The 12935-nt window shown below is 36.7% G+C and overlaps 1 protein-coding gene across 13 annotated transcripts in view; it reads left to right on the top strand.

Annotated features, from left to right (window-relative positions):
• The window catches only part of LOC117409200 (protein furry homolog-like), a 207520-nt gene that overhangs the window by 123115 nt on the left and 71470 nt on the right, over positions 1 to 12935 (top strand). For 8 of the 13 annotated variants that reach the window (XM_058997432.1, XM_058997427.1, XM_058997395.1 and 5 more), the window contains 10 exons: positions 4316 to 4455; positions 4936 to 5032; positions 6145 to 6224; positions 6868 to 6948; positions 7142 to 7310; positions 8878 to 8970; positions 9274 to 9372; positions 10004 to 10105; positions 11089 to 11133; positions 12756 to 12859. In XM_058997432.1, coding sequence (XP_058853415.1) covers positions 4316 to 4455; positions 4936 to 5032; positions 6145 to 6224; positions 6868 to 6948; positions 7142 to 7310; positions 8878 to 8970; positions 9274 to 9372; positions 10004 to 10105; positions 11089 to 11133; positions 12756 to 12859 — 1010 coding nt within the window. The remainder of the gene's footprint in view (positions 1 to 4315; positions 4456 to 4935; positions 5033 to 6144; positions 6225 to 6867; positions 6949 to 7141; positions 7311 to 8877; positions 8971 to 9273; positions 9373 to 10003; positions 10106 to 11088; positions 11134 to 12755; positions 12860 to 12935) is intronic. The other 5 variants (XM_034014855.3, XM_058997406.1, XM_058997402.1 and 2 more) reach the window with 1 other exon arrangement.

The raw sequence follows: 12935 nt of genomic DNA, 5'->3' as shown, positions 1-12935 counted from the left end.
ATATCCCTGTACGTTGCCACCGATGGTGACTGCGAACCGGTGGACCCGTACCGGGACCAAGATACTGTCCCTTGTATTAACCCGGTGAACCGAACCGGTACCGTACCGACCTGGTGCTAAAGTCACTGAACAAGAACCAAACCGACCCGGTCCTACACGGCTCACTACCAACCAGTACTCAGGTCACCAGTCCACTACCAACCGGTCCCACTCGGGTCTTGACCCTCCCGGTCGATATCTGTAAGCACATTGAGGCACTGTGTACTGCATTGCTTGCTTCTTGCATCGGGTTCTATTCCTGTGCGACATGCAAGGCCAGCCTGGCTGTTGAGGATAAGCACAGCAGATGCTCTTCCTGCCTGGGGCCAGAGCACGCCAAGGAGGCACTGGCTAATCTCAGCTTCTGCGAGTTTTGTGCACCTTTCTCCAAACGCACTCTTGAGGAAAGTTTATCCCACAGCTCTACGACGCGCTCTGTGTCCCTTACTCCTGCTCAGCGCTCTTCCCCATCACCCTCTGTTAGAGTGGTGGCTGCATTCTCACCCCATGGCTCTGTGCCAAAGGAGAGCGGATTACCCACCCAGGAACATTTTCGAACTAGAGTGTTGAGGGCGGCTTCCCAGTCAACCCTTACAACACAGGCATAGAGATGAGTTTCTCCCTCAATTTTTTCACCCTAGCTACTTGTTACTGGGGTTCCGTATGTTAACGCACAAGGCAGCCTCTCGGCTTAGCCTTCTATCATTCCAGTTGTTCTGCAATATTGCCCTTGCGACGGCTTTGGTACACTCACCCATACGGTAATGGTTACATTTCGTACTTGAAAGGAAATGTTAGGTTAATATCATAACCCTGGTTCCCTGAAATAGTAATATAACCATTAACCTTCAAGGTTGCTGCGTCCATGATTGCAGCAGACTTGAAGGAAAAATGACGCTGAGACCTGTGAGCTTTGGTATATCAGTATTTAGGTTTGGGGTTTTTAAGAGGAATACCCATACGGTAATGGTTGCATTTCTAGTTCAGGGAACCAGGGTTATGATAATAACCTAATGTTTTTACTTTACTAATGGTTTATTATACTGCACTAAGATTTAAATGTGCTGAAGTCGATAAGCATAAAAATAAAACAAAATCTTTATAAAATAAAAAAAATTAAAAATGGTGATTTTAAAAAGTAAAAGGCATTGTCAGTTCAGTGAGTATTTTGCCTTTCATCCATTCAAAGACTTTACCTCATGCAATTCTAATGAGCCTGCATCATGCAATGTTTCATTCACAAAAGACAGTGACGTGCACGAAATGCATGGATGAGCTGACACAAGGTGGTTGAAATGTATCCTTGTAAGCTCTTCTTACATCACAATTCCCCCTTGTGCTCTTGGGCGTGTTCTGTATTGAGGCGCAGGAGTGGTGCTGAATACTGATAGCAAGCAGTTCACCCTTTTGAAAATGCAAAGCTCAGGTAGAGCAAGTACTGCATGTTGCATATAAAGCTGAGTAATTTTGTAATGCCAGCGCTTTTAAAATGATTAATTAATCTCTGAATTGCTGGATTAGTGGCTGAATTTGTTTGGGGATTAACATAGAATGGGACACACACGTTTGATCTGTGGCACTTTTTGGTTTATTCTTTGTTGCGATTTTTATATTTGGATATGCTTAAATGCTGAAACATTCAACATTGTATAAACTGCTCCAGAAATGTTAATTGAAATAAAAAAAGAAATCTGAATATATGACATTTTTATAATCAGATGAAAAGTAATAATGTAATTTTCAGCAAATGCTTTATTTAAGTATATAAAAAAAATAAAAATAAAGAAATGCTGATATCCTGGTGGGCTAGTTTAGAGTTGATAGTGCCTGGAGTGCACAGTTCTGGTAAGATGCTATCAAGCTATGGCAAAACAGCACAGCAAGCAAATGAATTTCAGAATTTGTTTTTATTGTTTACATATTATTATTAATAATAATAATAATAATAATAATAATAATAATAATATAGTGTTGCTCTTATCGATTTGTACATTTAGTTTGTTTTCCACATCTGACATTGCAAAGAGAAACCTGTCATGAAACAGATTGTGTCTGCATTGAGGAAAATTACATCACTAAATGTCAATCAAAAATCTTGTATGGGGGCAGGAACAGTGACAGTATTTCACTTTGCATGGTCACAAAGAGAAATGCAACGCTTTTAATTACAAAAAGATTCAAATAAATGTTTACTTAATGAAATCTGTCTGCTAAAACAGCATCATTTACAGTAACTCGTTATACTAGCATCTGCAATGTCACTGCAGCAACTTGGAGAACAACAAAAAAGGCCTTCTAATCAGTCAGACTAGCAAGCACTGGTAAAATCAGCTCTGTTTTATACGGTGCAGAACTCATTTATTTTTACATTTTTGTTTTGTTTATGGGCTTTACGATACCTTCACGGTGGGTGTCTTAGTAATATCTACAATATATCAACAATAACACTCAACCATTTTGTTACAGACTTTCTAACAAGTCTGGCATAAACCAAATTTACATAATTAAACCCTTGTTAAAAAAAAAAAAAAAAAAAAAGCTTAACATAAATAGAACAGTCCAACTACAGTAACAGACACAGTTTACAGTGCCTCTGGTTTTTCTGATCACATCAGATCAATTCCAGATTTTTTAAAATCCTGGGATGGAAATGTCCGGTCTACTTTTAATGTTTTCAAGCAAATTGGCTTCATCACTGCCATTCTCATATCCACTTTGACATCTGACACATTATTTCCAAACAAATGCGAAAGAATATCTAGATGGATTTATCTTTTAAATCACTGACAATTTAACTGTAATACCGTCTGCAACGAATACACATCTTGACCTTTAACTCGCAAGTATTTCCTGCCCAACTCGCATGATAACTCGGGTAACTCGGAAAACCATGGAAATGCCTCCTTTTTCACCAACTTAAGTTGTCCATCAACTCGGTTCTGGAAGAATTCAGACCAATTCGAGCGCACTCGAATCGACTCGAGTTGGCTGTCCATGGAAACGAGGTAAAAGTGTTGTTTACCCATTTACTTCTGTTATGTGTTGAGAGACTGAATTGGAGGGAGCACAGAAGAGTGATGCGCTGTCATTTACAAAAAGAAAACTAGTGCTGCCTCTTCTAAAACTTTTTGCATTGTTTTCCCTACCTTCGCTACACATTGATGAAAGAATGGCCATTTCTTGTCCCAGGATCGGTTTGCTTGTTGATTCAGCAGATCTACCTTCTGCTCTGTTGTCCAACTCCTGTACAGTCAATAATTGCCCTTCTTAAAGTCGGCAATCTGGCAATATATAATCTATAGCACTTGATTTGTCTTGCAAAAATACAAAAGCATTTAAAAAATGCAGCTTCAGTAATTTTTTTTACAGGTAAGCAGCAACTTTTAAAATCTGTTTCCCTGAATCATTTCCATTAAGGATTTGTCAAAACAAATATGTCCTTGTATCTTTAATATATATTGCATCCTGATATTGCGGTTTTTAGACCCCAGGGTCTGTGTTCCCACTGTTTGACTGCAGCATCAATAACACTCATCCACGTTGAATCGTAAATTCTGAGGTAGTGCCTTCATCTTAAACAGTGGTCTTCTTGACTATTTTTTATCTGCATATAAATTGTGCTACAGTAGGTTTCAGACTTATATCCTTTATAAGGATACCTCATGCCTCGGCTCCCCAGAGAGGACAGCCTTGATACTCTGTTGCCCATCCACTGACCATAGCAGTGAGGTGGCCCTGAACTATTTTCACATTTATAGGGTTGATACAGCCAGCAATTTGTTTTATTGATATATGAGTTTGGACCCATTTCTGTGAATAAAATGGCAGCCGCTGTGGAGCAAGTCAGTTCCCTAACAGTTCATGCATTCAAAATGAGACCTACAAATTGTTTGTGTTTAGGCACATTTGCTGAGCAGTTCCACACATCTCTATACACCAAAACAAAAACAGAAGCTTATAATTCAGTTCCACTAACACAAGACTGGATGCAATATGTCTTTGCTTTAATGTACCTTCTTAAGACTATATATACAATAATGACATAACAGTTCTCCTTGGCTCTCGACCAAAGTAATGTACTCAAATAAGCTTAAAATACATTATTACATAATTACTGGTACACCAAAATAAGTGTTGCTGGTTCTAATGCTTAAGTTTAACATACTACACGTATACATTTACAGGGCTCTAAATTGTCACAAATGTGTTTGAAAAGCTCAGATCTCTTAATGAAATTATTTTGTAACATCTGTTTGTATTATTTCCTGTTTTCCAGTTAATAAGCTCTATGAGCTCAATAGCAGAACACTGTCTCCCTTCTTTACTCCGCACCTTGTTTGACTGGTACAGGCGTCAGAACGGAACCGAGGATGAGTCCTACGAGTACAGACCTCGTTCCAGCACAAAATCAAAAGGGTATGTATCTATGTTCTTCCATGTACACCCTAGATGTCTTAATGCCCCAATCATTAATGTCTTAATGCCCCAATCATTAAGCCACTGTTGTGTTTTTAAAATGTTCTCATTCAATGTGTGTTGATTGCACATTATTGAGGTAGTGTAAAAAGGATATGTGTTATTTGAGATCTATACCAACATCTCTTCAGTTAGCACTGATTTTAATAGATAATCATACTGAGCCTCATTGGCAGCAGATGGTGGCGATTCTACCTCAAATACGATTATCTATTTGGGGTGGGTCAGATGTGCTATGTTAGTTGTACACCTGGGCGTGGAGATTTAAGTGAATTGTTGAATTTCTCATTTGTGGTTCAGTCTTTTTTATTGTGAATCTACTTACACACAAATTCCACTGTATTTTAAAACCATACTAATTGGTTTTGTATTGTGTTTTCCTTTTATTGTACTTTGATTGTTTTTTCCTTTCTGTTCTAGAGATGAGCAGCATCGTGACAAAGATTATCTGCTGGAGCGGAGAGACTTGGCTATAGATTTCATGTTTTGTTTAGTTTTAGTTGAAGTTTTAAAACAGGTAAGCATTTGACTTTTAAAAAAGCTGTGACCATAATGCAGCCATGTTAATCTAGCCAAGAGATGGACCAGGCAATACCAAAATGATCACTCACTTAAACATGTAATACTCTGTATGTGTGCATTTGTTTTTGCTTTTCATTTTGAATTTCTTCTAATGAAACTCCTTTAAACTTTTAGAATACTAACTATTGGCTAAACATATTGAATTATACCAAATTATTTTTTTCCAGATGGCTCCAGTTTCAATAAATGGTGTATGTCCTCACTGCAGTAATTCATAAACAGCATTTCATCCCCAGATATTATCCTAGACAAGCTTTGTATCTGGGTAGTGAAAAACACACTGTGTGCATTCCAAACGCATGTCTGTTGGGCTATGTTTTGATTGCAGACAGGTGAAGACATGCTCAGAAACATTTGAACCTGCTGGTTGCCTTTCATGTCAGTGATTTGAGACAGCAAGTGAAAGAGACTCTTTAGAACAAAGGAGGCGTTTATTTGCTTCTCTCTGTTGCTACCATAGTCAGGTTATATAACTCTCTCGTGCTGCTCATCACATTCTCAAACTGTGACGCATCTTTTGTTTCTCAGAAGGCATGTATAGTTCCTTCACTTCAGATGAAAAAAAAATGTAATTTATAGAAATGTTTAAAAGAAAGTATTTGTCAAAAAATGGTTGCTAGCTCTGCATTTTTTTGTCCTGTATATTTTTTAATAATAGGATTGAGAAAATACACTGTGGAATCCTGTAATCTTAAGTGTACTATTGATTATGAATTTTAAATATATCTGTGGAGTTACAGGATAGTGCTTTGCAATGGCTCGTAAACTGAATTGTTGGAACAAAAAATAACAGCTCTGCATAATAGCCGCCGGAAATACAAGAGACACAGTATATTGTTGTCTGTGTCTCAGGTGGCTGTGTAGAACCACCAACATTCAATGTGTAAGGTAGGTTGGGTTGTGTACGCCCATTGGCTGTTAACTGTTGACCGTCAAAGCTACAATGAGCACTGTGTGCTCCACAATACATTGCACAATGGAAAAAGTAATGGTAGTTATGGCTGTGGATGTGAATAACAGCATTGACTTGATATGTTTGTTCTCCAGATTCCTCTTCATCCAGTGCCAGATGCTTTAGTACATGAAGTTCTGAACTTGGCTTTTAAGCACTTTAAACACAAGGAGGGGTAAGTCATAAGCACACCACAGGGACATAGTGAAAAATACCCAGGTCCCCCCACTAGATTTGAACAGGCTGATAAAACAATATAAATTTGATACTACTGGACACTGCTTGTTTCTTGTATATGTAATTCATTGTAGGCGATCAAATTTGTTAACCATGCTCTGTCTATTATGAGTGGGGTGTAAGTCGGGTGCTTGCAGGGTCTTGTTTCGTAGTAGGCTCTTGGATACATGTGTTGATGTTATTGTTGGTAATAGTGAAACATTTTGCAATTTTCTGTTCTTATTAAAGTTTGGTCCCAACACCAGCTTTCCCATTTTAAGGTCTGATTATTCAAATACAAGAGATACTCTATATTGTCTGTGTGTTGTCTTGTTTTTGAAATAGTGGAGTGCTCGTCAAATTGGTGGTGTTCGGTCTGTTTCTTTTTTTTATTATTAATCTGTTGAACCACAGACAATGTAAATGTTCTTCATATCTGCTCAATATCCTTCTCCAAAATGTAGATTTAAGATCAGGCTTAAAATAGATACATTGGCTTTCATTTTGTGTTTGTGCCTATGACATTTAAAAATGTATTAAGAAAAAAAGAACTGTATTCCTCTATTCAGTCATTGATGATACAAATGTACTCTATCCAACAGGTATTCAGGACCCAACACTGGGAATGTTCACATTATAGCAGATTTGTATGCAGAAGTGATTGGAGTTCTCACACAATCAAAGTAAAGAAAGACACTTTTTGTTTCCATTAAACTCATCATAACATTGACATACTTTTCAATAGTTAACATATGTAAACATATTTAGCAATATTTGTTTTTATTATGAAGTAGAGTTACATGTACAAAACACAATTGTAAAGTTGCTGTGAAGATGAACTTTATATGACATGAGTTTGCCTGTTTGTTTGTGTAGGTTTCAGGCTGTCAGGAAGAAGTTCATGACAGAGTTAAAGGAGCTTCGACAGAAGGAACAGAGTCCCCATGTTGTGCAAAGCATCATCAGCCTTATAATGGGGATGAAATTCTTCCGGGTCAAAATGTACCCTGTGGAGGATTTCGAGGCTTCATTCCAGTTTATGCAGGTATGAATATTGATTCTACAAAGGGGTTGTTTTCTTTTCAGGTACATGTAGAGCCCCATATTTTCTTATTTGATGTGAAAAAATGGTGCAGCAGGGACTCCTCATAGTCTTTCCTGACTGCCCAGAATTATAAAACAGCTCATTAACATGTGGGGGTAGCCATAATGTCAGCCCAGTTTACCCATAACAAAATGCCTTTCCCTCTGGCCTTTCAAACTACTATCTGTGAGAAAGTAAAAAAGAAATTGTCTGCACTCAGTTGTATTGATTCCATAGTTTATGATATAAACAAAATAACTGCTCTGTTTGTGGTTCAAGACCAGTCAAAAAGAATATTTTAATCTAGTCAGATGAGTCCTCCATACATTGCAGAGCAAAATGGAGGAGCAGTTTTTGCGAATGGAATTAAGAGCTTATGTTATCGTGAGGTGTGCATTTGAGAAACGAAATGAAGACATCAAAGGGGTTTTGTTTTGTACCTAAAAAAGAAGCAGTTTTTAGTTAGTTGGTTTCATAAGAAAAATGTTACCGTTTTATAACTTTGTAGTTTTAAAGTCACAGTATTTACCGTAGTCATCCTTGTAAAATCCACTAATTTAAGTGTTTTAGACACTGTATAAACCGAACAGTATTACGAAGTCATCACGATTGAGAAAAAATACAACAACTGTGTTCTCTATCATTTCTTAACCTGCATGTGGTGTCTTTTTTCAACCATAATACTAGGCTGGAGTTAAAGAAAAAAAACCTACAGTTTAAAACTAGCAGTTCCATTACCTTAAATACTTTTGCTGGAAGTTCAAAATGGAGTTTTCTTGTCCTACGAATCACAAAGCTGTGAAGGGTCTGCTTGGTTTAGCCTGAGACAAGTATAAAAGTACAAAACAAACACTCAAGAGCTTTCACACGCTTTGTGCATGCAAGCTTCTTCATTCTGTTGACAGCAGCATGCCAGAGCTTCACACAATTACATCACAAGACTCTATGATACAAATTGATATCTACACCAACTGCTGTAGTACCATAGCTAAGGCTGGAATCCGCTCTCTGTATGTTGTCTTCAGAAACTTCCCTCACTGTCACTTTACTGAAGTTAACTTGGTCACTAAAGCTTTTATTCCTTGTGTATTTGCATGGAACATGCAGGGTGCAGATAATCAGCAGGGGATCAGGGAAATGTGTTCAATTTTAAATTCATATGCATATAGGTGGTATATGAACAATTCTGATATGATAAGCCCATCTACATTTAGACTCTACATTTAAAAGAACTTTACTGGGCTGGCAATATACAGAACAACGTGGCACCTTACGTTTCTGTAACCATCACAAAACTGTCTGCTAGTCAGTATTTCTATGTACTGTATGATATGAAGTATGTGGTGTCTACCTGGCAGGCTTAGGATATTCTGTGTGTGTGTTTTATTGATTTTTTGTTAATTTTTTTTTATATTTATGTTTTTATATAATTTCCTCCATTAATAACAGAAGTATAAATAGAAAAGTCATACAGTTTCCATATGCTGATACCAACTTGTAATTAGAATGTCTTTTTCCCTCAATACAGGAATGCGCCCAGTATTTTCTGGAGGTCAAAGACAAAGACATAAAACATGCACTTGCTGGTCTGTTTGTAGAAATACTGATTCCTGTAGCTGCTGTAAGTACATTTACTCTATAGTGAAGTTTTGGGGAGGATCATTTAGTTACTGTGTTGATTCAGATAATGTTTGTAAACTAAAAATGGTAATCATATATGGTAATGTATAGCAATAGTTAACACAATTAGAGGAATAAGAGATTGCATTCAAGTGTAATTAAATCTGAACTATATGTTTTGGTTTTTCTAGTGATAGAAATCCTAAGTAGAATAGATGATTTGCTCTGTATATGTGTACAATGCACATGATGATGTTTTCAGAGAACCACACTATTGTATATATTGTTTTTGTTTTCTCCCCAGGCTGTCAAAAATGAGGTTAACGTGCCATGTTTAAAGAATTTTGTGGAGATGCTCTACCAGACCACCTTTGAGCTGAGCTCAAGAAAAAAGCACTCCCTGGTAATCTCATTTAGATTTCAAAAATATGCAATTAGAAAAGCGCTTTCAATGAGAAATTGTGATTTGAAATCTACAGATATTCAAGGAAGTGAGAGAAACTTACTATTCTATGAAGAAGAAAAGTTATTTTTTATGATTTTTGAGGTGTGAAGCACTGAATAGAAGATAGCTCATGTCATGTTCTTTTTAAAATATACATTTATTTTTTACTTTTTTTATGTTTACTTCCCTTCAATTTGAAATCCAAACCAGTACTACTACTGATTGTGGCTAGGAGGCACCCTCCACCTTCTAGCATTGTCTCCTAGATCAGTTACATTTTTTTTTTTCAAAAATTGCGTTATTTTCTTCAGCTGAACTTTTCGCCATTAGTTCCCCTGTTTTATTACAGACTAGAACTGTAGCTTGGATCTGGTTGTCTTCGCCTAACTCCACAGCCTCATCTTCACAACTGACCTACAGAATGCAGTGACAGATACTGCTACCCTCTGCTGCTGTTATTAACCTTACTAAATACTTCAATGCTTAATAATGGAACAGTTTTACAAGTTTTAGGGGCACCTGTTTTTTAGATTATTAAAGTAGACCCCCCAGTTATGCATTCAATGTATTTTCTTGTATTTTCTGTTAGGCTCTTTACCCCTTGGTCACATGCCTGCTGTGTGTCAGTCAGAAACAGTTCTTTCTGAACAACTGGCACATATTTCTACAGAACTGTTTGTCACACTTAAAGGTAAGTCTCTCCTCAACACATTATGTATTTTGTGGTTTCAGTGCTGCAATACCGTTTTAAACCTTGGAATAACATTTGTGTTGATTGCTGTATTTGTTCAGCATTAATATACCTTTATACTCAGCATTAATCAGCATTAATATAAACTTTACTTTTTATCCTTTTCTCCTTGAATATAAACAAATACAGCCCTGTCATTGATCAGAGTTGGGCACGTTACTGAAAAAAAGTAACTTCTTACTCGTTTCTTCAGAAAAAAACTAATATAATGTCCTTATTACTTAGTAAAAACCAAATGTGTAATATTACCTTGTTATTAACAAAAGTGATATTACAGTAACACATTACTTAAGTAACATGTTACCCCAACTCTCTCATTGATGTACTGTACATGTATAGGTGACAGGTGGTGTTTGCTGTGTTCAGCAGACAGGGATGTTGAATAATTGTGGCTTGATTCATAGATTGTCACAACTGTCATCATAAATGGTGTCCTGAAAGGGTTAAAAAAAAAAAAAAACATTCACCAATTACAAATGAACAATCTAGGCCAATAATACACAATGAAAGGCAAAAAATGGTTGTGGTGTTCTCACTTCAGTGTGTTTCTAGATCTCTTCTGTCCTTTTCCAGTACTTCAGTCCATTAGTCTCTGCATGTCTGTTTTATCAACTAACCATGCACTATCTGCTTGCTGTCTGCTCTACTTTTCATTTCAGTTGTCTTCTTGGACAAGCTTTGTGTAAAGTACCATGACCACTATGTTATTTAAAATACAAAAATTTCTCAAGCATTTTTTTTTTTATGTCAGCAATATGCTTTTTTGCATTTTTAGAAGATTTTTTTTTTCAGTTTACCATTAACCAATTATTATATTTTACTATGTTGCATTTTTTTTTTAATCTAACATGCATGTGCACTCCATTGTCATGCTTTTTATGTTTTGTGTTTGTTTTTTTGCTGTCTTATGTTACTTTGTCTAGATGCCATCTAACAACAGTATAAGAAAACAAATAGAAACCCTGCAGGTGAGTTTTACAGTGTTGTGAACTGAGGGGAGTGCTTACTTGGGTTTGAATGGTGGCAACCATGTTTAGACCAAGTTAAATGCGGTTTCAATAATGTTTCCTTTTAGATGTGCACAGTGTTGGTGTTGTGGTGTTCTGTATTTTGTATTTGTTTATTTCCACCCTGAAGTGTGCAGTACGTGTGCTTTTCTTAATGTGAAAAACCACCAACTTGGCATGCTTAAGTGGGCACTGACTCTCAGGTGTTAATGATTATAGAAGTGTTTTAAAGTTGGGTAATGCTTTTTACACAACTTTTTTTATTATTAATAAGGTACTGTATTATAAGAAGATATGAATAATTATTGACTGCATCCAAGTTTAGCATTTCAATGTGAAGACTGTTCTAGTGACAGGTATCCTTTACATTACTGAATTACCATTCTAGTTCTAAATGCCTTTTAGAAAAAGTACATTTCTCACCTCTTCAGACCAGTGTGCTGTGCATACAGTAGTCTCTGTGGACAAGAGCAGCGTTGGGAAAGCTTGTAATGTCTGCTGGTGCCAGTCCTGTGTATAAATAGTGGACTTGACCTTTTTGAATTCTGTCAATTGTGTACCTTTCATGAGTTCTAAAACAGAATTAGAAAACAAACAAAAAATCATTCATGATTTTTCCTGTCAAGCATGTGTTGTCACCTCTTGGCTGTGATTTGTTAATTCACTGACGGTACCGCGAGGCAACTAGAAAAAATCGCTCTGGAATTGATTTGAGCAGCAACGCTCAGTGACACTGTGGTATTATATCGCTCTCTTCTGTGCAGCCTCTTTCAGTAACATTGCCAGAAGTATTGGCAGTAAAATGCTGCCTGATAGCCGACGCCATTGCACCGTATATGTGTGTCCTGGCCTTTACTGTGATACAATGCTTGGAACAGCTATTATGTACAGAACACTGCCCTCTACAGAATATAAGGGGACTTGCAGTGTTTTCAACTTCAGTCTTATTTGACTGAATATAAACTTAATGCATTTTAGATCTGTTTATAAAGTCTAATTTAAAGGAGTACATGTCTGCAATTTTCCCATTGGCATATTTTTTTTTTAAGTCAGGTAAAACTCATGTACAGTATACTATTGCTGTCCTCTTTCTACCTCAGTATTTTGCCATGCAAGGGAATCCATATCTACATTAAGACCAATCCTAAATATCAGACTTGTCAGTCTTCATAACCACCATCAAGAATTCTAGCAGAAATTAGTTTCTGTATTCTGCAGGACAAACCTAGTTTGAGCCTGTGCTACTGATAGTGAACTGTGAGCAAGGAGGCATCCAATGGTTGTCTTCCATGGGTTTCGCATTGATGAAATCATATACAAATATTGCTTTAGAAAGAACATTTCTCTCTGTCGAAACTGTACAGTAAAGTGCAGAGATGCTGGGATTTAAATTGGTTAGACAGCCTGTCTACGAAGAAACCAGATTGTGAAGGTCATGCTGTCATGCTTTATTAATTTGGTGGAAACCTTTTAAGATCTCAGAAATAGCTTTATATTATCATTTAGTATCCTAAGCATATTGTATAGAAATGTAGAGATTGATTCTTCTGTACAAGTAATGTCTGGTTGTGTTTTATTTACAGAATAAGGATCCCAAAATGTCACGAGTTGCACTGGAGTCACTGTACAGATTGCTGTGGGTTTATGTAATCAGAATAAAATGTGAAAGCAACACTGTAACACAAAGGTTAGTACATAACCAAATCGTATTGAAAGAAAATCAAAAAACTGGTTGAGGTGAACACAATATATTTTGAAAAAAA

This window comes from Acipenser ruthenus, chromosome 2, assembly GCF_902713425.1.
Source record: "Acipenser ruthenus chromosome 2, fAciRut3.2 maternal haplotype, whole genome shotgun sequence".
Taxonomy (NCBI): domain Eukaryota; kingdom Metazoa; phylum Chordata; class Actinopteri; order Acipenseriformes; family Acipenseridae; genus Acipenser; species Acipenser ruthenus.
Note: the sequence above shows the minus strand (reverse complement) of the source record. Positions and strands in the feature narration are given on the sequence as shown.